Source organism: Trachemys scripta, chromosome 11, assembly GCF_013100865.1.
Source record: "Trachemys scripta elegans isolate TJP31775 chromosome 11, CAS_Tse_1.0, whole genome shotgun sequence".
Taxonomy (NCBI): Eukaryota; Metazoa; Chordata; order Testudines; family Emydidae; genus Trachemys; species Trachemys scripta.
In genome coordinates this window covers 57,754,256-57,781,591 of record NC_048308.1, presented here as the reverse complement: position 1 = coordinate 57,781,591, position 27,336 = coordinate 57,754,256, and the positions used below count along the sequence as shown (strand labels likewise).

The following is a 27,336-nucleotide window of genomic DNA, read 5'->3' as shown; positions in this document are numbered from 1 at the left end:
GGGTTTAGATGGGTCAGGAGTTCTGGGGGGGGCTGTCAGGGGGTGGGGGTGGGGATAAGGGTTGGGGCAGTCAGGGGACAGGTAGGGGGTAGAGTCCTAGGGGGCCAGTTAGGATGTGGGGAAGGTCTCAGGAGGGGGCAGTCAGGGGACAAGGAGCAGGGAGGCTTAGGTAGGGGGTGGAGTCCTGGGGGGCAGTTAGGGGCAGGGGTCCCAGGAGGGGGCAGTCAGGGGACAAGGCGTGGGGGGGAGGGTTGGGGGTTCTGAGGGGGCAGGAAGTGGGAGGGAGTGGAAGGGGCAGGGGCGGGGCTAGGGCAGGGCAGGGGCGGGGCTCCTCCCGTCCTCTTTTTTGATTGTTGAAATATGGTAACCCTAGTTATATAATACAGGAGGTTTTTGAAACTGGATCTGGACCAATAATAAAACAGATACTTCAGCACACTGAAAATATCTTTAAAACACATGCAAAAGTAAGATGAAAATCAATATGGACAAAGCTGTGGCCTTTAACTGAGTAATTTAATTGCCTAATCTTAATACCCAACTAAAGATTTTTACTCAACTTTTTTTAGCTAATGGGTCAAATTCTGCTTTCAGTTTAATTTGTTTAAACCCAGAGTAGCTCCACTGAAGTTAATGGAGATACTTCAGATTTCACTCATTTAAATGAGAGCCCAAATTGGTCGATATCTGTCTAAGTTTTTTTAACACCTCTTCAGGATTGGTGGATATAAATTTTTGTGGACCTCTCTGCATGTCTATATATTTGATGCATAATAGGGGAAAAGGAGAATCTGTGTAAATATAGCAAATATAGTATAACATAAATGTGTTACTATAAAAAGATACATTTATTTTGAAGGACATATCTACCAGTTTGGCACAGTGCAAGCTGTGTACTTAAGACTGTAAATTCTTTGGGGGCAGGGATCATCTTTTTGTTGTGGTGTTTGTACAGACGTAGCACAATGGGATCCTGGTCCATAGCTAGGCTTGTAGATGTTACCACTATACAACCACCACCAACAACCACTTACCTGCCAAATATAAAGCTTTCACCTGCGAGGGCTGCAGTGCTTCATGGAAGATGATAACTGACCCAAGCTGGCCCTCCAGTGATGTTGGACATCCCCATTCACTGTCCTGGGTACCCGCGGAGATCAACTTGGTGATCAATTCTGATTTCCCAAGCAGTCCGCCCCAACTAGCTGGAGAGAGAATCCCACCTAGAGATGTTCGATGAGGCGTAATCGGGGAAGAGAAGGGTGGGTCCGGTATCTGAGATGGAGGAGGAGTGGTTGTCCTCTGACCAGCTGAACCAATGCAGCAAGAAGTAAAAGGCTGGAGATGACGGCGGAAGAAAAATAAAAATAAATAAAATAATGTTACAGCCAAATGTCAAAAATTCTTGAGACTTTCACAAAATTAAACATAAAAAATAAGTGAGTTGAACTAAATCTAATGACCTTTCAGAGCAAATCTGCCTTGACTGAGGAAACAGGTGTAGAAAGACAGCAATACATTGTTGGTGTACATTATGCACAAAAAGCACTAGAAAGTGCATACTAATCCTTCTCCAAGCAGGAGTAATTTGTTTCCCTGGCCTGTTACTGGCCTCTGCAGGGAGCATCAAGGTTTCTGTCCCAGCAGACCATTCCCCTTGGATCATACTTTAAGCAAGATGTATCTTCTACAATAATCTTGTCATATGAAGTATTCTGCTTGATTGCTTGCACTAATAAAAAGCTTCAGTACCATCTTCCCATGCCATCTTGTGCAGCAAGAGGTACCCCTCCCACTCAATGTTGATAAAAGAAGCTGAATGAATGTTTTAGAGTTTCTAAAGCTCTCACAGATGCATCAAAAAAATCAACAGTTTTGTCTTACAGTCAGCAGTTATGTTTGCTTTTAATAACTAAGTACTTGATTCTTCAACCTTTACAGGAAGCATGTAAGTCATGCAAGTAGTCATAATGAAGTCAATGGAACTACTCATATGAATATATGCCCCAAACCAAGAAGGATTGCAGAACTGGGGCCTATAAAAATAAAAATAATGGCTCAGTATCATAACATTGTAACCCAGGTTTAAAACGGACTTGTTCCACAAAAAGGAGCAATGGTTTACAACAGCATCCACATATTATGTATAATCATTTTGGCATTTTATTGGCTTGTGCTTATTAAGGTTAATTTAGTATTTAGCATGTAGAAATGATCAGTTAACAGCACTGAAAAGAAATGTCCCTATTAATGTATCCCCTAACCAAATACAGCACAGACAATGTCACATGCAAGATTACTCAAACTTCCTGTGTGCTCTCAAATGTACTGAGAACCACCTCTTAGTGAGACAAGGTAGTTCTCCGCTGTGCATTAACCTACCATCTTCGTTGGCAAGACTGCCAACAAGGGAGGCAGTTAGTGCTAATTGTGACAGTAGTTTAAAAAAAAGACAAAGCAAAACAAAAACAAAAAACACCTCACATAGAAGGAGCTAACACGAGGTTACACAGGCCACTGAATCACCATCAAAAGATAATTCTTGGTCAACATCAAGTCCTCTTCTATTCTGCTGTACTTGAGATGGCCCAAAGAGACATGTTGGGGATGAACTTAGCTATCCTCAACACTTGAAAATGAAAACAACTGCTAATCAGCTTCTATCATGTTTTTAATCACAGATGACCCATTTTCCCTTTTTATTTCTTTGTTTTATCTGACTGCCATTTTACAAACCTTTCTTCTGCAAGAAATCCCTAGGATAGCGGTCTGATGGGAAGAAAAGACTTACTTCATTCATGGCAGGAAATCTAAGTGGGGCAGAGATCTTCTGTTGTCCATTGACGTAGATGTAGACAAAGCTTTGACCAAAGGGCCTCTTTCCAGGCATATGAACAATAGTTATGTTGTGCTGGACAGGCAATATAACAGTACAGTTTGATTAGATTCTTATTAAAATGCAACAAAAGAATTCTGCACGTCTGCCCAACATTGCTACCATTAAATGGGTGAAAAAATTACAGCAGACCACAAACTTTTATAGAATCACTGAAAGATTTTTGAGGGGGAAAAAAAGACATGTGACGCCCTTCATAATAATGTAATGCAGTCCCTAAATATAGCCTTAGGAATGGGATGGGGCAACAGAGTAACTTATTCACATTTTCTAAGCCTTAGACTTTGAACTAAATTATAGTTTATAAACTTTAGAAGTTCCCGTAACACATCCCACCACTCAGGAGCCATCTAACTGATCCAGTTGCATTTATGTTTCTTCTCTATTCCTTTGACGTTTTTAAGGAGAATTACCATAACACTGACACGGCCCCGTTACAGAGATTGCAGATACAGTAACCATTAGTATGCTTATAAAATCTGTGGATGACACCAAGATGGGAGGGGTTGCAAGCACTTTGGAGGACATAATTAGAATTCAAAAAGACCTTAACAAATTGGAGAATCAGTCTGAATTCAACATGATGAAATTCAATAAAAACAAGAGCTAAGTACTACACTTAAGACGGAAAAATCAAATGCACAACTACAAAATGGGAATAACTGGCTAGATGGTAGTACTGCTGAAAAGGATCTGGGGGTTATAGTGGATCACAAATTGAATATGAGTCAACAATGTGATGCAGTTGCAAAAATTAGCAGAACTATTATATTTAATAGGAGGCAATTATCCTGCTCTACTCAGCATTGGTGAGGCCGCAGCTGGAATACTGTGTCCAATTCTGGGCAGTTTAGGAAAGATATGAAGAAATTAGAGTCCAGAGGAGAGCAACAAAAGTGATAAAAGGTTTAGGAAACCTGACCTATAAGGAAAGGTTAAAGAAACCTGACATCTTTAGTCTTACGAAATGAAGATTGAGGGGGGACCTGTTAACAGTCTTAAAATATGTAAAGGGCTATTATAAAGAGGACAGCAATCAATTGTTCTCCATGTTCACTGAAGGAAGGACAAGAAACAATGGGCTTAATTTGCAGCAAGAGAGATTTAAATTGGAGATTAGGCATTTTTTTCTAACTATAAGGATTTCTTATAGTTATTGAATAGCTTCCAAGGGAGGTTGTGGGAATCTCCATCATTGGAGGTTTTTAAAAACAGTTTGGACTAACATCTGGCAGGGATGATCTAGGTTTACTTGGTCCTGTCTCAATGCAAGGGGCTGGAATTGACTTCTCAAGGTCCCTTCCAGCCCCACATTTCTAGGATTCTGGGATTACAGATCCTATCCGGTTATCATTATTTGCCTAAGTAGCCACACTGACATTTATTTAGATTTACCATTTAAAAACATATACAAAACTTATAAGCCCCTTGACAACAGACTTGCAATAACCATCCAATAGCATCAATATTAATGAACAAATTAATTCCACAAGCCAGCAGCATTAACTAATTAAATGGAGACAACAATTTACCTCAACCAGCTGATAAATAAAAACAGCAACTCCTCAAAGCCTCTCACTGTTAAGTCACACCCAGGAATATACCCTCATCCTGCCCTCAAAACCCTATGAAACAAATAATTCTACAATAAGATCTACTCACATGTTTAAGGATTAGGCCTTATCTTTAGAAGTGGAATGTGTCTTTATTCAAGAGAAAAAAACTAAATCACTTGTTAAGATTATCAGCTGCTTCTCTTTAGCTAAGGCTAAACAAAGTACATTTAAGTAGCAAGTAGCAGATCTTACCCAGAGGGAATCACACAAACAATGCTCTGGCAGCATCACTGTTGCATATTCTCTCTTTGTGCAAACTGCAACCACCAGCGTTCCAGAGCAGGTAATGAAGGCCTCGAAACCCATCCCACTTCCTGTAAAAAAGCTACAGAATGAAAAATCCATGAGATAGTTTATCAGAACTGTTGAAAAGTATCTAGCGGTACGTGAATTCAGTACAAAACCTGTTTAAATTGTTCAGCATGGCTGAAAACGTTCCATCATCACTAGTCATATCTAATGAGTAAAAGGACCCTCAAAGTGACATTCTGGTTCACCTAATAAAAACAAACAACAACTACACGTAAACTGTAGGCACAAGGAACCCTAAAACATGGTGTGCAGGACAAAAGTGGTCTAGTGTTCTCAAAGAAGTTTGTAGCCATCCTCACCTTTACATGGAGATGCAAACCTTGGTTCCAGCATGTAATGTTTCAGCTTAAATCCACAGAGTTTATGCTGGTTTCAATATAAAGCACTGCATGTGGGGGACTGTAGTCTCTGCAAGCAACACCTCTATGAAGCCTAGATTCATCTTTTATTAATCTGTGCCATTTTGTCAGGAGGGGTGAAGTAAAAGGCTGCCTTTAGGCTTGTGGTAATTTGCCAATACTATGTTTACTTGGGACATTTTGGAGGCTCCTGTTATAGGAATTAGGAAGTATTTTTCTCCAATCAAGTATTTTCCTAAATTTAGATTACACACAAAGGTAACTATCCTGCTATACTGTTGCTTTTATTTCTAACACTTTTTAAGGAACCATTTTGACAGAAATTGCATGAAGTCTGAAATGGTTATAGGGAATTTTTTGGTCAGGTCTACACTTGAAATTTTTGCTGGTAAAGTAAAATGGGAGTGGGAGAGGGGTAATCTTTTGCAATATGTCTATACTGGCAGAAGCCCAAACGTAGATGCGGTTATACTGGCATCAAAGTGCTTTTTCTGGTATAGCTTATTTTGCTCACCCAACTGGTATAAGATATATTGACAAAAGCACTTCTTTGCCAGTAGAAGCTACAATAGGAGGGCTTGCCCGGTTTTCTAGTGCAGACCTGGCTTTAGGCTCTTTTCATACCTTGAACACTTCATTATGAAACATGTGAAAAAATTATTGTCAAAGCCTGTTACATTCCCTCAAATGTGGTTATTATGAGAAGCATTTTCACTACAATCGTTATTAGTCATGGCACTTACAGAATAAACAGACGGTGCATCTATATTAAGTGAAAGCTATACAAGTGTGTAGCAATTCTCCAAAAAGGTCCATAATTTTGGAGTTTAATGTACCCATCCTACACACATAATTTGAAAGCTTATTTTATGTATGTTTAGATGAGGTATAATGAGGAGCTGTCAAGTAGTGCTGTAAGCCTGTAGGTGAGGTAAATGAAAAAGTCTCATTTGTTGCACAATTCCAGAAACACTGCGATATGACTATACTTACAATTTTTACTGTTTAAATTAACTTCAACACCTTAATATGGTGCTTCTTGATCAAATCTACCAAACAACAATCTGTTAAAAGACTTTGTATTGGTTTTGCATGGGCAAGTCCCGTCCCGTTCCCCCCCCCTCCCCAAAATGGTGAAACTGTTTAACATGACAAATATGGCAAATATCAACATTTTGGAATCATAGAACTGGAAGGACCTCGAGAGGTCATCTAGTCCACTCAAAGCAGGACTAAGTATTATCTAGAGTAGACCATTCCTGACAGGTGTTTGTCCAACCTGCTCTTAAAATTCCCCAATGATGGAGATTCCACAACCTCCCTAGGCAATTTCTTACAGTGCTTAACCACTCTGACAGTTAGGAAGTCTTTCCTAATGTCCAACCTAAGCTGCCCTTGCTGCAATTTAAGCCCATTGCTTCTTGTCCTATCCTCAGAGGTTAAGAAGAATGATTTTTCTCCCTCCTCCTTGTAAACAACTTTTTATGTACTTGAAAACTATTATCATGTCCCCTCTTAGTCTTCTCTTCTCCAGACTAAACAAACCCAATTTTTTCAATCTTCCCACATGTTTTCTAGACCTTTAATCATTTTTGTTGCTCTTCTCTGGACTTTCTCCAATTTGTCCACATCTTTCTTGAAATGTGGCGCCCAGAACTGGACACAGTACTCCAATGGAGGCCTAATCAGTGCAGAGTAGAGTGGAAGAATTACTTCTCGTGTCTTGCTTACAATACTCCTGCTAATACATCCCAGAATGATGTTTGCTTTTTTTGCAACAGCATTACACTGTTGACTCATATTTCGCTTGTGATCCACTATGGCCCCCAGATCCCTTTCTGCAGTACTCCTTCCTAGGCAGTCATTTCTCATTTTGTATGTGTGCAACTGACTGTTCCTTCCTAAGTGGAGTACTTTGTGTTTGTCCTTAATATACTACCATGAAATGTTTTGACATAACGTATTCTTAATTGTCAAAGTATCTCAGAAGTAACAACAGTTATCTATAGTTTTCAGTTGAAATTTGCTGACCACATCAGTCCCACACTGAAGATTGTGTACCAGTAGCATTAGAATGCATGCCCACAGTTTGTATAGCATAGTGGGTAGATATAAATGAACATGAATTCTTAATGTATCAGAGGGATAGCCGTGTTAGTCTGGATCTGTAACAAGCAACAGAGTCCTGTGGCACCTTATAGACTAACAGACATATTGGAGCGTAAGCTTTCGTGGGTGAATACCATGTCTGACGGAGAGGGTATTCACCCACGAAAGCTTATGCTCCAATACGTCTGTTAGTCTATCAGGTGCCACAGGACTCTGTTGTGAATTCTTAATGTAATGCTTCTTCATTTATAAGCTATTGCAGATACAAAGTAGCATCTAGTCTGCCTGCTAGAACATTTTAATTTGTAATTGCCTATGTATGCAGTGCTAGCCTTTGAAATATTCTAGGAACTAGCTTTTTAATTCAGTGACACTTATGCATAGGTCAGTATTAGTGCTAAAGATGGGAATACATAGCTTCATATTATGAATATGCAAAGGCTATGAGAGAAAGAAGTGGCCTAACAAGAAATAGTGAAGAAAAAGTCCACAAACTAGTCTTGCCTTCTCACTTAAGAGGGAAAAAGAGCATGTTACAGATTTTACTATATGACAATGAATCATATCCTGTGGCGCTTATCAACATATCTACCAGACTGCATGTAACATAGGATATACACAAGTCTCTAGTGAAAACAGAAGATGTTGGTGAAGAACAAATGGAGAGATTTGAGAGAGACGCACTTGATTCTGATGGGACATATAGCCCAGTCAAGAAATCTGGCATCAAAACATTTACTGAAATTGCCAAGATAACCAAATGTAAATGGCAAGGGAAGAGAAATCACAACAGCCATCAGTTCAGAAGTTTTTTTCCTGCAGAGCCTTGTCCTTAGCAAGATGTAGCGGTGATGTTTCAAACGGAACTGTTCTTAGTCACCCAATAGGATCTGTGCCTATATTCCTCTTCCATGCTGATGGAGCAATAAAAACCAAGTTCACTTAGGGCATCAGCTGGAAGTGCTAAGCAGAAAGAATCCATGAGCTAAGAGCATACAACAAAGAAACGGAGTTGCCAGGACAGCGTAGATCAGAGATGCCAGGGTTGTCATACAAATGATAGCTGGAGACAAATTTCCCACATTCAGTGAACTGGCTGCTGAGTACTGAAGGCAGGTCCTAAAAGCAGTTGACAACACGAATTCTGTAATCAAAGTCTGACAGATATGATAACAGTAACTCTGTGAAAACTGCAAAAAGAGAGTGCTGGACATGATCTAAGGTTGGATGCAAGAAATACCAGGTGATTGGTGGATGCTCTCTGTGCCACCATGGGAAAGTTTCTAAACATGGCATCCAACAAGCAGTCATTTGTAAAATTCATCTGTGAATCTAGGGTTCAAAAAGCACCAGAGAGCATAGGAGCACACTCAACACCAACACTCCTCCTTGCTGGAGGCTTTTCCAGTGGTGAAGTAGCGAAGTCCATCATTAGTAGAGGTGGTGAAGAAGCCCAAGACTTGCACAGTACTCAAGAGGAAGCAGACACAAGGATGCTTCTGCATGCTGTATGTGCCAATATGGCTTTTGGGCTTCTTGCTGTCAAAAGAACCATAGTAAGGAGGTCACCTGATACAAATGTTTTCATCCTTGATGTTCACTACTTTCCAAAAATGAACACACAGATAACATGTGGATTGAAACAGGCACCATTTCTAGCACAACTGACAAGTGTTGCCTCACATCAGTGCATGCAATTTGTGATGCACTCACTCCTGACTTCTGCAACATACTTCCTGCTGCACATGCATTAATGGGATGTGATTCTGTACCATCCCTATTTGGTACAGGGGGGAAATTGTGTTTAATGTTGTGAAAACAAAGGGAGCTTACTGCTTCAGAGATCTTGCCAAACTGGGAGAAAATAATGGACAAGTCAGAATTTCTGCAGCAAGGAAGTTGGCAGCAGTGCTGTATGACCAGAGCAAGAAAGAAAAGGAGACCCACAGAGACCCGAATTGCTTGTGCCTGAATCTAGCCATCAAAAAACGATAAGTCACTGGCCAAACTCCCACCATGTGAGGACAGTTTTGAAGAGCATTTAAAAAAAAAAATCTTGATAAACAAAAATTTGGGGGCCTTCGCACACAGGTGAGCCGTATATCAGTTCACCATCACAACATGGATGGAAAAATGTGTATGCTGAACTACTTCCTGTATTCTTCAAGGGCACAATGGCATCTGAGTTTCTATAAGACCTTATTTGTGCCTGTACCAGTAGGTGTTGCTGCACAATCAACTGTGCCAGTGACTGTACTCCTGGAGGGATTCTGCGGGACGGGGTGCCCGCAGCAGAAAACATATGTTCCCCCAGACACACACATTTCCTGCTTTTCCCTGCAGAAAACAGCAAGGAAGCCTTGTGGGGGCGGGGAGGCACAACCTTGTGTGCAGTTTTGGGGGGGACAGCCCCCCAAACAGAGATGAGGCATGGGGGAGCACACAGGGTTACATGCCACTGCCCCCCATCCCTCCTCATTTCTGCAGATGCAGAGCTGCCCAGCTCAGAGGCTGGGTCTTGTCTCGGGCTCCGCTGACTCTGCAGCTGAACGCAGCCTCCTGGGTCCTACTGCCAGTTGCGCTCCCTTTCTGTGTTCTGGGAGCCTTCCTATTTTCTGTGGAACAGTGAGTTCCTGCGGTGGAGCTGGGTAAGCGGGGGTGGGGGAAATGAGGGAAGGGAGCTGAGGGGGTGGGGGTGAAGAGGGAGTGGGGAAGGAAGGGCAGCGGAATAGGGCAGGGGGAGGGGAATTAGGGTGTGGGGTGAGGGGGATGGAGAAGAAAAGGGGATAGGGGAATCATGGGGGAAGCGGGATCCCGGCATGCGGAATCCCCTCGGCAGCAGCTGGGGCTCCCCCATTAAGCAGGCCCATTGAACCCTCACACTGACAAGCCCTACCCCCTACACCTGGACCCCTCTGATGAGCCCCCCTACACCCAGACCCCCACCCCACTGAGCCCCAACCAGCTGCATCTGGACCCCCACTCCATCAAGCCTCACTCCCCCTGCACCCGAACCCCCCTCACTGAATTCCCACACCCAGACCCCACGGCTGAGCCCAACCACCATCACCTGGAGTCCCATTGCCCCTGCACCCGGAACCCCCCAACGAGTTCCTGTGCATCCAGATTTCCCACTGAGATGCCCACAACCAGATTGCCCCACATAGAAACCTCTCGCCCCACACCTGGATTCCCCCACACTAAGCCCCTCCACACTTGGATCCTGATGGACTCAGCCTGCCGACCCACACCTCGTGCACCTGGCACAGAGGGTCGGGGCCCCGGGGTGTTTCTGGGACAGGCCCAGCCCTTGCACTGTGTCAGGGTCAGGTGCAGTGTCACTGCCGAGTCCCTGTAGTGGGTGAGGTGGGGGCTTCAGGGTGATCTTCCACCTCAATGCAGCCAGTGGCCTGTGCCCCTCACTGCCATGCTGGAGCCACATTTATTTATTGACAAATAATATTTGCAGAATTTTAAAATATTGTACACATAATTTTTAAATTTTTGGCACATAATTCCCTCGGGAGTAGGAGTATTGCAGGGATTGGTCCTGGGTCTGGTTATGTTCAATATCTTCATAAATTATTATGGCATAGAGCATATACTCAATGTCTGTGGACAATATCAAGACGGGAGGGGTTGCGAGTACTTTTGAAGGGCAGGATTAAAAATCAAAATGATCCAGACAAACTAAAGAAATGGTCTGAAGAAAATAGAATGAAATTCATTAAGGACAAATGCAAAGTGCTTTACTTAGGAAGGAACAATCAATTGCAAATATACAGAATGGAAAATGACTGCCCAAGAAGGAGTACTGCAGAAAGAGATCTGGGGTGTATAGTGGCTCACAAGCTAAATATGAGTCAACAGTGTAACACTGTTGCAAAAAAAAAAAAAAAAAAAAAAAAGGGCAGCAAATATCATTCTGGCATGTATCAGCAGAAGGGCCGTAAGCAAGACACGAAAAGTAATTCTTCCACTCTACGCCACACTGACAAGGCCACAATTGGAGAATTGTATCTAGTTCTGGGCACCACACTGCAGAAAGATGTGGACAAACTGGAGAAAGTTCAGAGGAGGGCAACAAAAATGATTAAAGAAAACATGACGAGGAAAGATTGTAAAGATTGAGTTTGTTTAGTCTGGAGAAGAAAAGACGGAGGGGATATAGTAACAGTTTTCAAGTATGTAAAAGCTTGTTAAAAGGAGGAGAATGAAAGATTGTTCTCCTTAACCTCTGAGGATAGACAAGAAGCAATGGGCTTAAATTGCAGCAAGGAAGGTTCACATTGGACATTAGGAAAAACTTCTTAACTGTCAGGGCAGTTAAGCACTGGAACACATTGTCTAGGGAGGTTGTAGAATCACTGTCATTGGAGGTTTTTAAGAACAGGTTAGACAAACACCTGTCAGGAATGGTCTAGTTATTACTTAGTCCTGCCTTGAGTGCAGGGGACTGGACTAGATGACCTACTGAGGTCCCTTCCAGTCCCACAGTTCTACAATTGTTGTTGTGATGCATTGAGAACACAAAGAAATCCAATTTTACATCTTGAAATAATACGTAGAATCATTAAACTCATAGAAAAAATGCAAAGATTTCAAAGTGGTCGTTTTAATGTGTTGATGGCATCATTGTTCAGCCCCCACTCCTAAGGTAATGGCACTACTTGCCAGCTCCACATCATACGTCATCTTAAAGTAGACATAATACATTTTCAAATGATGAACGCAGTGCATGTGTGGAGAATGGGTACATTAAGTCGACGGTATCCGCCCTTCACCTAATAATGCACATATAGACTGCAAAGCCTGGAGATAGCAGCTAGCTCAGTCTTTTCTGTTGTATATTTAAAAAAGCATTTTCCACTGAAACAAAGTAAAGTAACCACCTGTGTTTTTAATCATTCATTTATTCTTGTTATCTATTTCCTATTTGCTATTATATCCCCTTCAATCAAGAATCTTAGAACTTCATCTGAGTAGCCAACACCAATCCCTATCTGGCGAGCAGGATATGCAGCGTAACATAGGATACCCTCTCTCCACCACACACTAAAATACATCATATTCTAAATGCAATTTAATGACTAAACATGTAAACTACTATTCTAGAACCATCAAGTCCAAATGCAGCTGCAGCCATTTCTCCTTATGCTATAATACCATTAGATTTCAGAAACTATATGGGTTTAGGTCAGGATTTGAATGGGAGACCTTTTTAAAAAAATAAAAGAAATGGTGATGAGAGTTAAGCAGGTGGCACTTTTAACCAAGTCAGTACTATACTAATACCCCAGCATGATATTCTGGAGCGCTGTGCTGCTGGAGGGCCTGTAGTTCAGATAATAATCAAAAGTGGTCATTTATATCTTAAAATGAGTCAATCTATGGCATTGCTTATATGAGAAAAGGGTTAAAGTGGTGTCTTGGCCAAATTCCAAACGCAGAAATCTCCCCATGAAGTTCCAGTTAGAAAAGGATATTTTTCAGGTATTATCCTGAATTTTTGCACTTGTTTGCTATTGAACACCTGTGTTAAAATCAGAGGCAGTTATATTTTATGGCCCCTATACATGACAAGAACTATACTAATGCATGGTTACCTGTTACAATTAGGGGGTCCTTTTTTCTTTTTTTAATGCCATCATGGATGAGAAAACATATGTTAATATGCATTACCCAAATAATTTAATCTTAATATCGTTATAGAATTGCACCTTCCTATACACACTAGCAGTATAATTGTTCCAATACAGAAATCCTTAACCATGCATTTGCATAGCTATTCCTGTAGTATAGTCATGTCTTCAGTGGTGGATGAAGCCATTACAAACTCAACCAATATTCAATTTATCAAGTATTTTGGTATGAAATGTGCTATATAAATATAAGCATCGCTACCACATATGCCATGGGATGCAGATTACCAAGAGATGTTCCTCCACACAAAGTAATCACAGCAAGCATACCTGTATAGTTGCTTCCTCTTGCCTCCTCCCTTGCTGGTGATGTCAGGTGTAACTTGGTCCTGGTCTAGGCATAGCCAAGCATTGAAGGAAAATGCAGAGCCTGGCCATTTGTGAATAGGTGGCACAGCAATTCCTGCCATGCTGGGGGACAAGTTGAAATATTGCATGGCACTGTCCAGGCCTTGCTTCCGAGCCATTGCCAGAATTGCACGCATCACAGGGATGACGTAAGGGTGAGACTGCTTTGGTTCATTAGTCCTCAAGAGTCGTATTAGTCGATGCAGTTCTTCAGAGCTCATTGATTGACTTCCCAAAGAACCCTGGAGGCCAATCAGGTTCTCAGCACAAGTGCGATGAAGTGAAGAGTGGAAGTTTAATGTCTCAATGATGCGGATGACCATGTTTGCATTGACACACGTGGCACGACTCTGCCTGTTAATACAGCAGATTCGCTTCAACCAATTTGAGATGAAGATCTGAAGGTCATGTGACTCTAGCTCTGGAAGCCACTGGATAAGCAGCAATAAGGGCTGGACGTTACTAATGCCCAAAATTCCAACAGACACGTGATCACCTTCAGCAGCCTGGAAAAAAAGAGCATAGAACACAAAGATGAACTACTGGCCTATTACAACAAAATAGAGGCAGAAAAGCTGTCCAGAAGTTCAGCCATTTTAGATAATGTTCAAAGCAAGCACATGTCTCACCATATTCATAAGTTCTTCTAGCAACTCTCGCGAAGGCTGACCCAGAGATTTTAGTACTTCATACATATGTGCATAACCAATCCGCTCTTTAAAGACCTCCTAAAGAGGAAAAAAAATAGTAACATTAAGAAAAATATGCAGTGCCGTTGTAGCTGTGTCAGTCCAGCATATTAGAGAGAACAGGCTGAGGAGGTAATTATTGGACTAACTTCTGTTGGGGATAATAAAAGAGACAGACACAACTAACTCTAGTGGCTAATTACTTACCTGCATTAATAGGGTCTCATTAACACAAAACTAGCTTTATTGTTATGTTACCCTTTATGAGAACATACTACAAACCTTATCTAAAGAAGTTAAGGATAGTCTTTTGATTGACTTCAACGAGTTTTGGATTAGCCCTATAGTTATAGATTCATGACACTACTGCCTATAATATTATGTCATGCAAAAATATATTCTATAGCTTAATAAATGCTTTAATTCTAGGTGGCAAATTACAACAGAAGTACACAGGCACAGAGAAGAGCTTTATTTTACTTGTTATAAACCATAAACAAAATCTCCAGTACAATTGTTTTAATATATTTCAAAATGTTAGTCTTTTTAGTTTATTAGTTAAATACCAATTGTTTTATTATTTAGTTGAACCTATAGAATAAGATGAAAACGAACACAAGTAGGTGCAGAAGCTGAAGTAGTATATAATCATTTTTAAGTAAAATATTCTCCTAGAAAAATGTCTTGATTTAATAATATTTGAGAAATATTTGAGATAGAAACTTTATTAAATATGGGAAAGTATTCTGAAAACTGGTTACCTTGCACTGAATTTATGGAAAACAACTCTCAAGCAGTAAAATCTACACAGTTATATAAATCTACTTATTAGTTAATAAACAGCAATTACATCCTATTAAGTGAATTCCCTTCTCTTTGCATGGGTATTTTCAATTGTTATCTGTACAATGTGGAAAAATACATTTTTAAATATGAGTGAATTTGTTGGAAGAAACAGGAGTTTATGTGAAGTGCTTCTGGAATAAAGTAGTGAGAGGCAAAAAAGTCACTGTTGAAAAATTCACTTAAAATGCAGAGTATGTAGGTGCCCCTTCAAACATTCATGGGACTTAGCACAATTTTCATTGCAGGAAAAGTTGTCAGAGAATATTACTTTACATTCAGTTTTTAAAGTTTCTGTTTTTTATTAACCAATCAAATTAGCTCTAATCCCAGAAATCATGTTCCAACTTTACATAAAATTAAATTAATGTCCAGCCCAAATGATGATGTAGTCCATAAGAGGAGGAAAAGCACAAAGGATTTCTTGATCTGGTTGGGGCCTGCTGTCAATAATAATAATAATTAATAATAATAAACAATTCTTCAAGGTTTTACATTAAAATGTTGAACAAGAAATGAGAAAGATGGCTGCCATAAACAGACCTATGCATAAGTATGCTTACCTTCGCAGCTGGAGATTTGTGCAATACTGCTGTAAGGGCTTGAATGGTGGATACTGCCAAGCAGTCTAGTTGTCCCTGAAACACCTGAAAGCAGCAGAGACAGGTGTTACTTACAAACATATTAAATAGAATTCTGCTCTGAAGGATACTCTGTGCACTTCTGCCAGGATGAAAATCAAAGTTAATTATCATGCTTTACAATCATCTCCCCACCAACATGGATTTCATGACACCACAACCTACAAGAAAGGACACAATGACAGGAAACTAGCCATGTAGTTCAAGAAGAGGAAAGAAGCGTTCACACACATTACAGTAAAAGGTTCTGATGGACAAATGTACAAATTTTCCTCATGCTGTTAATGGACAATCTCAAGAGGGAGGGAGGAAAAGAAAGTAACCAACCCCTTGTACTGTATGTGTGCACTGCAGAGTATATAGCTTTCTGACAATCAGTTCTTTAACAAATGGAGATGAATATCATTTTAATCTCTGTGCAGGCTCCAAAGCAATACACACACACATTAGAAGTGATTAGTTATACCAGCACAGTCCAATAACTTCATTGCCTCTTACATCCATCCTAGTGGATGACACTCTACTTTCAAACAAAATGAGTCTCAAATAATTCTTTTCCTTTTATGTTTTCTATTAGTTAATTCCTCTGAATACTGATATTTTTCATGATAATTTATGAACAGAAAATTACGTGCCATATATCAGCAGGTCCCTTTGTAAACTTGACCAGTGGAACTATGCAAATCAACAGACTCCATGTGACAGTCTCTGTCCAATATGCAATATATTAGTTCAATGAGAAGTTAGTGAATAAATGTTTACATGCAGATCCTCACACTGAGTTACCAACAGGATTGGCTATTTTAAACAGAATCAAGATTTCTAGATTACATACTTTCATGTGCTCAGCACTGCGATATCTATTTAAATGAGAACAAATCAGTAACAATCTCCATACTCCTATAAGGAGTGATACAGTAAGAATTTGCATTTGATGTTTTCCATGATGCTAATGGAAATTCAAGACAACAGACTCTTCTCACCTCCCACATTCAGCCTGTCCATTGTATTGTGAACATCTGTTCTTGATGACAAGCAGAGAATCAGGACATCAACTACAACCATACAGATTCACAAACAAAGCCCCAGAACCCAATAGACCACCGTGCTGAGACAGAAGCAAAAAAGAAAAAACGAAATCACCACCAGGTTGATAGCATTGATACTGGGATTCTATTCCTGTACTTCACCCTCCTCAGATTAAAAGGAGCAAAATTTGTACTTAATATTTTTTAAATACCTACAACTTGAAGCATCTCCATACATGTAAAGTCATGGGTGTAATTTGCTTATCATAAAAGATTACTTTCCAAAGACAACATGCATAGGTCTGTGCAGCAGTTTGAATTCATCCAGCTGCAGCAGTTTCAGGAGGATGGATAAGGTAAAGTACAGGAATCACTTTTCCCACTGACTGCTACTCTGTCTTGGCTTCAAATGAAGCAAAATTGTGTAGGTACCTGGTCCTCATTCATTTCTGTCAGTAATTTGTTGGCAAGGTCTTTTTCACTCTTGTCTGCCACCTTATTGTTAGCATTTAAAAACAGCTGTTAGAAACAGAGACAAGAATAATGGAAAGAGGTGCATTAAACATTACCTGCAGCTAATATCGTGAAGCCTGGGATGAATTTATGTTTCACATGCAGCATACATGATCTCACACTGGTGAGTTACACAATTCTTAACAAATATCAGTCTTTTGTTAATTCTTCCAATATTATATCAAACTATTGTTAAACATTCATTAGCTTATTCTGTTTTCCAGAAATAAACCAAAAGATGTAATTGCTGAGACATGGAAACAGTACTAATTACAAGTTATTTTTGTTACTGGCTTAATGTTCTTAGATGCATGGCAACTAAGTGCAGGACTGGAGGCTCTCAACATACACGTTAAAAAAGGAGGGAGGACAACTGTAAGACATTAGAAACGCGAAGGGAAGAGGGAAGCACAGCCTCCTAGTTTCTCTACTTATGTTTCATCTTGTAGGAGGGCTGAAGTGACACCAACAATCTAGAAAAGCCTGCTGTACAACACTTCAGAATCCAGAGATAGCGATGGCAGCAGCTTTGTGAGGAACACAATCTTCAAGACTGGAAGGACTGGGGGAAATTTTCAGTCATCCTGATGAGTTGGCAGCTTGGCAAGAACTTGAACTCAGTCACCCAAAGCTGGATCTATTCTGAAGCTTTGCCCTCTTCTGCTTTTAGATTGCAAGTCAAGAGGCTCTTAGAAATACATAGTTTTCCAGACCAAGTAATTAAAAAAAAGACTTTTGAAAACAGAGGAGAGTGACAGCTTGTCACTTTTCAGAGAAAATATCCATCAGAAAAATGAAATGGTATGCAAAATCTATTTTTTAAAACCACTCCTTTCGTACTCACTGAAGATTGTCAATAATCAAAGGCAAACACAGGACAACAATCAAAGATATTACTCTGCATTACAAAAGTATTAAGAACCCGACAAAGTTAGAAACATTGCTTAGTTTGAAAGGCATCTATCATGACCAAAGCTGTTATACTTTTGTTAACACTGGAAAATAGCTATAATATGGGGAGAGAATTACAGCATTAGCAACTGAAGATAAAATTATGAACAGGAGGCAAGAACAGACATAGAAAAAACAAATTCATTCTAACTCATTTCCCATAAGAGACATATAGAAGAGAAAAATAAGCAACTAGAGATTTTAAAACCATGTATTTATTAAAAGGCCCAAGTAGATGGCTCTCTCTGGTTTTGAATTCTTGTATCCAGAAATCTATTCATAGAAGAATAATGTTTTCTTTAGCCCACATAAGGCTGGGCATAGTAACCACTGCTATTCTTCAAATTTGATCTATATTTAAGGAAAGTTTCCCATCAATATAAAACGTTCAAGATACACGAAGAAGCAATGTCAGATGTTCTTAGTGTACCAATAAAACCCCTTTCAACAGCTATAAAGTGAAACCTCAGTTACCTCAACATCCCAGGGGACAGCCCTGAATAAACTGGGCTTCAGATCAGATAAACTGGGCTTCAGAGCAACATCTGAACTGGCTGAACAGCTTTCAAAAAAACGTATGTTTTGGGTCCCCAGCCCCAAAGAAGAGTAAAGAGAAGACATCTCTCTTCCATAAGCTTTGAATTCTTTAGCTGAAGTTCATCTATCTTCTCTGAAGACAATCTGCAAAGCTGAAGACAATTTTGAAGTAAGATCAGAAATATGCCTCTATTATGTGGCTCCTGGGAGTATTCACAACAGAAATCAGTTTTGATTTCTTTTTTTACTCCCTCCCCTCTCTGCAATTCTCCTAGTCTCCAGATTCATAGACACACAACACATTCATTGTGTCAAGAACAACCGCTGACTCTTCTGTTATCTGTGGTGTTATACATTTGGGGTGTCACTAGCAAACCTAGAAGTGTGGCAGATTTTCAAGAATGAGGAAAAAATATTTTTAGCAAGATTCTACCTGGTTAGTGGAGGCATTTGACAAAAGAAGTGTACTAACCTCACAACTGACTTCATCTTTGTAGAGCGTTGTACTATATGTGGAAAACACATGATCTTGTCCTTGGGGTCATTTAGAGTGTAAAAAAGCAAAACACTTGCACAATTTTGACAACACCAAAGAACCCCTCTGTGTAATAATAGTAGTAATATACAAGCCAATATACAATACAGAAGTCTGACTCGGTGAAGAGTTCTGATGACAAAAGGGTAGAGTGAAATTCAAGGAGAATTTAAAACACAGGCCATAATACTGCTGGCCTTGAAGTCAATGAGAGTTTTGCCATTGACATCAGTGGGAGTAGGAGCAGGCCTAGAGTGCCCATGAACCAGCTAAATAATAACATCATATGATAATATAAGATTCAGTCTAGAAAAACATAAATCTCTCTTTTATAGCAGCATTTCAAAGAGTGTAAGATCAGTATAGAAACAGGTACAGATTCCCAAAAGGAAGTGCAAAAAAACCTTGGTAAGGCCAAATAATGTACTTTTAAAAGAAGTTAAAAGCACAAACAAACACTATACAACACACTCAATATTTCTCCCAATTTTGTCCCTGACTTAAATCAATGTAAGAAAGACTAGATCAAAATTTACATGTGGGCGTTTTAAAGTACTATTGCATTCAAATATTTTCTAACTAAATGGAATATTGTACAATAATTCACACGTAGCTAGCATTAAATTATCTAGAAGTGTTCAATACAGCCACGTCAACAGCTTCATTATGAAAACAAAAAACAAATGAAATATGAAACCCCAGGAAGTTAGGCAGTATTCATATTTATGTAGTTTTTTATTTGGGAAAAAATTCATCTTATAAAAGCATAACAACTTCAGTGAAAGGCGCTGGCTTACAATCAATGGTCATCTGGGATTAATATGGAATCAGAGAAAGTAGGAAATATGAATACTATGTCCCTTCTAAAAAGAATAGGCATCCAAGAAGAGCATTTTGTAACAAATTAAGCTCATTCCTAATCTCAGCTATGCAGGAATTCAGACCAAGTATTCTGAAACCCTTGCAACTGAACACCAGTGTATGTGTGGTTTTTGTTTTGTTTTTTTTTCTTTTTTTAAAGAAAACTGGTTAGATCGTTGGGCACAACGGTTAGTTATCAATGGCTTGATGTCTAGTTGGCAGCCGGTATCAAGTGGAGAGCCCCAGAGGTCAGTCCTGGGGGCGGTTTTGTTCAACATCTTCAATAATGATCTGGATGATGGGATGAATTGCACCCTCAGCAAGTTCACGGACGACACTAAACTGGGGGGGAGAGGAAGATATGCTGGAGGGAAGAGATAGGTTCCAGAGTGACCTAGACAAATTGGAGGATTGGGCCAAAAGAAATCTGATGAGGTTCAACAAGGACATGTGCAGAGTCCTGCACTTAAGATGGAAGAATTGCACACACTGCTACAAGCTGGGGACCGACTGGCTAAGCAGCAGTTCTGCAGAAAAGGACCTGGGGATTATAGTGGACGAGAAGCTGGATATGAGTCAACAGTGTGCCCTTGTTGCCAAGAATGCTAAAGGCATATTGGGCTGCATTAGTAGGAGCATTGCCAGCAGATTGAGGGAAGTGATTATTCCCCTCTATTTGGCACTGGTGAGGCCACTCCTGGAGTATTGAGCCCAGTTTTGGGCCCCCCACTACATAAAGGATGTTGCCAAATTGGAGAGTCTCCAGTGGAGGGCAACGAAAATGATTAGGGGGCTAGGGCACATGACTTATGAGGAAAGGCTGAGGGAACTAGGCTTATTTAGTCTGCAGAAGAGAAGAGTGGGGGTGATTTGATAGCAGCCTTCAACTACCTGAAGGGAGGTTCCAAAGAGGATGGATCTAGACTGTTCTCAGTGGTACCAGATGACAGAACAAGGAGTAATGGTCTCAAGTTGCAGTGGGGGAGGTTTAGATTGGATATTAGGAAAAACTTTTTCACTAGGAGGGTGGTGAAGCACTGGAATGGGTTATCTAGGGAGGTGGAGGAATCTCCATGCTTGGAGGTTTTTATGGCCCGGCTTGACTAAGCCCTGGCTAGGATGATATTAGTTGGGGATTGGTCCTGCTTTGAGCAGGGGGTTGGACTAGATGACCTCTTTAGGTCTCTTCCATCCCTAATCTTCTATGATTCTATGAAATGGAGGAATGCATCCCTGACATTAGAAATCAATCCACCATCTGCTAACAGTTATAAGTGACTTCTCATAGTAGGAAAGATTGATTCTGACACCAAACTAAACAAAATTTAGACACAGATTAAAGTATATACAAGCATTTCTCAAAGAGAAATTGTGAGCATTCACTACCCAATGTCTTATCAATACAAGCATGGTTAATATATTTGGAAGACAAGATGTACTTCTGCTTCATAAATTACACATATTTATAGCATCTGAAACACTCACCAGGTCAGTGATACAAGTCCAGTACTTGATACTCAAAAGGATTATATTTAAACTTAGAGCCAAGATACAAAGATGATTTACACAACTGAACTCTTACAAGAAGCCCAACATTTTGTTGAGATCAGAAATAAGAAGTTAATAATAATGGAATGTACCTTGCAGTTCTGCAGCAGTCGGATGAGATGCTCAAAGCAGTTACTATTAAGGAAAATGGCCTGCAGAACAGGCCTATCAGTGCAGTCTAACATGGCTGTGATGGTGTCTATCAAAATAAAAATAAAAATCACAAAAATAAATAGTTACACTAATCCTTAAGCATTTTTTTTTTAACATTATACTGCTGACAAATTTAGAAACACTACATTGAAGGCTCCATGGAAAAATGTTATGCACTGAGAATCAGTTAAAAAATTATGAATGCTTTGATAAACACTGAAGTGAATTCCAGCATAAAATACTAGGCCTTGAGCAAAACATTCTGAAGCAGCAGAAACCAACATGTAATCTACTGTATCTGGAGGAAATTTCAGCTACGGAATATATTCAATTGTTCTGAGGCTCTTTTTAAAATCACTGTCATTTTCACGTATATAAGAAGCATGCCTTCTTATTTAAAATATCTATAAATATTTGCTTCCTCATCAACCAGTTATTCCTCAACATTCTGAAGCCATCTTATTTTGTTTGCCAACAGTCAGTATCATCCACACGGATATCAAAATGTTAAGAAAATGAAAGTATTGGTGGGCAAGAAATGCCTTATTTACATCTCCCCATTCTCTACATCAACTTTAAAAAAATACAAATAATAAATGAATGTTAACCAATGAATTATATCCTATGGTTTAAGGCTATTGTCTCATCTAAGGTATGTAACCTAGGGAGGCTGTGGAATCTCCATAACTGGAGGTTTTTAAAAACAAGTTAGACAAGAACTTGATAATCTAAATAAAACTTAGTCCTGCCTCAGTGCAAGGGACTGGACTAGATAACCTATGTGAAAGTAGAATGAATTGTATTGTAAAAGTAGAATGGATTAAAGAAATGCTGTATGTTCCTTTAAGCAGGAATGAGGAATGTTGAGATAAAGTTGACAGGAAGAGAAACATTAAGGTATTGAACAATGGGTCCACTTAAGCTGATGGTGGGACATTAACAGGAGATCGGTAAGAGTTAATAAGGAAATAAGATGTGTGTGTCTAGCCCCAGGTAAACTTATCAGTTCTGCTCCCTTTGTCATCTTGTTAAGTTCATGCCCTTTTTATCTGTATAAATAAGGTAGTTTGGGCCTTGCATGGCACTCACATCATCTGGGTGTATTAGCAGAGCACTTTTGCTAATAAACAGAGTGGTCTGACAAATTGTGAGTCCTGAGTCTGACTTTGACACCTATCAAGGTCCCTTCCAGTTCTACATTTCTATGGTTCTATGCAATAATTCCAATTACACAACTAAAAATGGCAAATATCTACCACATTGGAATAGCTCAAATATTCCAGGTATTCCCTTTTTATTGTATAGGGGTTAGCTGCAATCTCTCAGATACTGTTGTGTGGAAGCTATTGCCAAATGATAACTTTTAAATGGAAGTCCATAACAGGTACTAGATCTTCTAATCTTTTTTCATTGCCCCTGAACTGTTTGTAGGCTGACATCCTTAAGCCAAAAAGTAACCAGTTCATGTGATTAATATTTTTTGAATTAAAAGCAAATTGGCACATATTTGAATGAATTCCAACAAGAAGAAAATATTCAATTTCTTACCTAAATAACCTAAATAAGTGAAAACACACTTGAATAATTATACTTGCTTAAATCACTTCATTTAAAAAATTATGAAAATTTTAACAAAACAGATTTAGAGGAATTGTCTGGATGCACTCACTCAGCATTTGGATCTGTAGTGCAATGAACCTATTCTCCCACTGCCTAGATCTCCTGGAGTTAGGCAACGCTGAATGGTCTGAATTAAGCAACTTGAAGTAGTTCTCCAGTATGGTACTGGTCTCCACTTGCCGCTGGTCTGAACTACTGGTGAGAAGGATATGCACTACTTCTGTCAGGCACTTAAGAGTCAGCTCTGCTTTCCTGCTCACTTCCTCAGGATCCCTATCATCCCAGGTGTCACAGTCTGCCAAAACACGCATCAAGACTTCCATGGTGGCAGGAGATATGGCTTGAAGAGCATTTCTCTGAAATGCACAATAAAAACAACTGTACTTTAATCTGAGGGTATCAAGCCTCTTCCAAATACTTAAAATCAACAAGTTTCAATTTGAATCATGCAAGATATATGAACTCTAATAAATATAGTACTAATAAGAGCATTGTTAATTTATCTCCTCAGTCAACTATGGTTGTGTTGATCAATATAGATTTTGGGCCAAATCCTGGGCATTCTACTCAATTAAGCCTAATGGCTTCAAAGGGTATATTTACAGGGGAAAAGCAGAATTTGGCACTATATATCGTGAATACATAATGTATATAAAGACGAAAAAAGCCTGTTAATGACACGCTAATGACATGTTAATGACACGGTTACATATTTTTATAAAAATATTCTGAAATAAATGCAAAAAATATTTTTCTAGTAATATTAACCCACTCATTTTATACATAAATGTACGCAATCTCTAAACCTCAGTTTTTGCATATCTTGACTTTTTTGTGTTTAAGTCTGTAACCTTAAAGTTGCAATAGCAGGGTTTGGTGTGAGGGGGGATTAAGATTTTTGTTGTTTTTTTTAAATTCCTGTTTTTAAATTAATATTCTTTAGCTATATGTCTAATATACATTGACTTCAACATGAAAGGGATACTTATTTTGGTTGCAGGCTTTTAATTTTAGTGTGCATTTGAATTATTCAAAGTGATACTGATAATATACATATTCTATTGTGTAATACATCTTTTGCCTTAGCAGAATTTAGAGTTTAAGTTCGGACTTAAGTTCGAAGACCCCTGTTTTCACATATCCCCAAATTTCTCAGTGAGTTCAGAATTTCAACCTAAAATAGAATTAACTAATGATAAACATTTTAAGAACACTAGCCTTCCTGTATTACCCAGAGCAATCTTTATCTGTGATTGGAGTACATACTGTATTACAATGGTCACCAAGGGCCATGTAAATTCTCTTTGCTCATGGAGAATTGATTTTCTTTTTTTGAGGTTGGATTACTATTCTAAAGACATAGTGCTCTCTGTTAACCTTTTACAAGATAAACTGGGTAAGCACTCAAGTGCCTTATTCTGCCTCGACATGCGTCTTCTTACAATTTGCAGTCAGATTGTACTGGACTAGAGACTTGCACAGAAAAAAAAGAAATTCCCATCCTTCCTTCCTATCAGTTATTAAAAAAAAAAAGATTAAAACGGTGCTCACTCATGCCAAGTCCTGGCTAACAGGCTGCTTTTGAACACTGACATATCACATGACTTGACAGAATGGGCATGACACATTATAGTATCACGTGCTCAGACGGCAACATTTTTTCTAAGCTATATCTGAGAAATTCTGAACAGGAGACTGATGTTCAAATCAAATTCAAATCCGTGATTAATCCCACTCTTCATCTGATCTCATTTCTCTTTCCCTTCCCCACCCATATATTCTGTGCCACTTATGCTGCACAGGTATACTTCAAATGCCTTCCTCAGCAATGCCAGACCAAATGATTTCGTGTAAGTACACTGCAATTCCAGTCTATTCTCGTACTCCTTTCTAAATTTCTTGGCACCGAGCAGACACAAACACTCCTTTAATTTAGTACGCTATGCTCATTGTGCCAGCAGAGAAGAACATATAAGGGCAGGTCTACACTTAAAATGCTGCGTCAGCACCACTGCACCGGTGCAGCTGTAGCGCTTCAGTGAAGATGCTACCACGCCGACAGGAGAGTTTCTCCTGCTGGTGTGGTTAATTCACCTCCATGATAGCTATGTCAATGGAAGGAGAACACATATACACACGTGCATACACAGTTATTTCAATTCCCAACTATTCTCTGGGGTAGGAACTGTCTCTTAGTAGTCTTACATAGCACTAAGCACAATGGAGTCCCAATCCCGGTAACACACACAACCAACTAATCCACAGTCAATTGTTGATACAGTCTGTTCCGCAATACACACTTGCCTTTTGATAGATACCCGATATTCCATAAACCATAACATTTACATGAGGAACAGAAGATGAACCCTACACATTGTAATAGCTGAGATTACTTTATAATATTTTTCAATATTCTCCCCACCTGTCCACCAGCCACAATGGCTCCAAAGAGATGTAGCAGGCAACACTTCAGGCTTTCCTTGAGATGTTCACTTTCTTGAAAGCATTCTATTGAAATAAGAGGAAAAAGTCATTTGTGTATCCCAAAATAAGGAGACTCATATCTTTTAATCTCTTTCCTCAAAAGAAAGTGAAGTACCACTTATAAACAAGCTTAAAAAAATCCAATATGGAAAGGCTCAGTGCCAAACTGCCTGATCTTGCTCCGGTTAAAAAGTCACTGGGAAAACTATTGATTGCAATAGCGGTATACACAGGCCCTTTGTCCTGCAACTTTGTTCATACCATAACTTGACATAAACCACTTACAAATAGCCTTAGGAATTTTTCTGAGCAGTAAATGTTAACCTGGAAGTTGTTGCTATAGCAATAACCTTAGACACACAGAGTAGCTACAACCAAAACCACAAAGGATTATTTTGTTTGGAATTAGCCCTGTGAGAAACTTCCAATAATGTCACACGCCAGCAGTTAAAATGTCACTTTTAAAGTGCCTGAATAGTCAAACAAAAAACAAATGAAAAATACTAGAATAATTCAATGCAGGCTAAAACAAAAAACAACGTCTACGTAAGAAGAAATAGCTTAATATTAATGCCAAGCATATACTAAAACCATCAGCCCATTTTAACAGTATATGGAGAAGTACTCCAACCTGATGAAGTGTTGGTAGCTATTTTTATTTCTCCCAGTTCATTCTAAGCACTCTCTTTTGCTCTTACATACTAGTGCATTTTGCCATATATACGAAGAAAGAAAAAAGAATTACCTGCAATCATTATTTACAGAAGGTAGCATTTATACCAGACCACACTCTTCAATACATGGTTTGTGCCCATGATTAAGCTGAAACACCTCAACCTTAGAATATGACTCATATGCAAGTTGTTCCACTTACCCGCTGGGGAGGCATAACTGCCTCTACCATCAATTCTTTCTTATGAGGAATGAAGAAACACAAAACTCGTCTTCAACTATTTAAGGAAGTTTGATGGGTGGATAAATGAACTGGGCAACAGCGGAGATTTGTTCACAAGGATTTATAGATTTTATTATTACCAGAAAGAAATGTAAGGGAGCACTCATTAAGGCACCAAATCAGGACAGCACTTAGGTATGCACTTAAGCTCCACTGGATTCGATTCAATTCAATCTCCACTGTCCTGAATAAAGAGGCTTTCCTGAATCTGGGTTTAAAACAGGGAGATTACATCCATTGCATATGCAGCTTTTTTTTTTTTTTTTTTTTTTTTTCAACTTTCATGTACAGCATACAGTAACTCCTCACTTAAAGTTGACCCACTTAATGTTGTTTCGTTGTTACACTGCTGATCAATTAGGGAACATACTCATTTAAAGTTGTGCAATGCTCCGCTCTTACGTTATTTGGCAGCCTCCCTTCTCCACCGCTGGCAGCCTCCCTATGCCCCTCTCCCCCCCCCCCCCAGTGCCTCCCGCCCGCTGGCAGACCCCACGGATCAGCGCCTTTCCCCTCCTCCCCACCGCAGTCAGCTGGTTTATGGAGTTTTGGAGGCAGGAGGGGAGAAGCGAGGACTCGGCGCACAGGCTCCCCATCCCTCCCCTGCCTCCCGAATGAGGCAAGCCAGGTGATTGT

The 27,336-nt window shown here is 39.6% G+C and overlaps 1 protein-coding gene across 1 annotated transcript in view; it reads right to left on the bottom strand.

Annotated features, from left to right (window-relative positions):
* The window catches only part of NBEAL1 (neurobeachin like 1), a 150,866-nt gene that overhangs the window by 70,604 nt on the left and 52,926 nt on the right, over window positions 1-27,336 (bottom strand). The window contains 10 exon segments of the mRNA XM_034786588.1: window positions 1,035-1,338; window positions 2,792-2,911; window positions 4,705-4,837; window positions 13,265-13,848; window positions 13,972-14,070; window positions 15,438-15,521; window positions 16,976-17,062; window positions 21,581-21,687; window positions 23,311-23,617; window positions 25,684-25,769. Of these exon segments, the coding sequence (XP_034642479.1) occupies window positions 1,035-1,338; window positions 2,792-2,911; window positions 4,705-4,837; window positions 13,265-13,848; window positions 13,972-14,070; window positions 15,438-15,521; window positions 16,976-17,062; window positions 21,581-21,687; window positions 23,311-23,617; window positions 25,684-25,769 (1,911 nt within the window).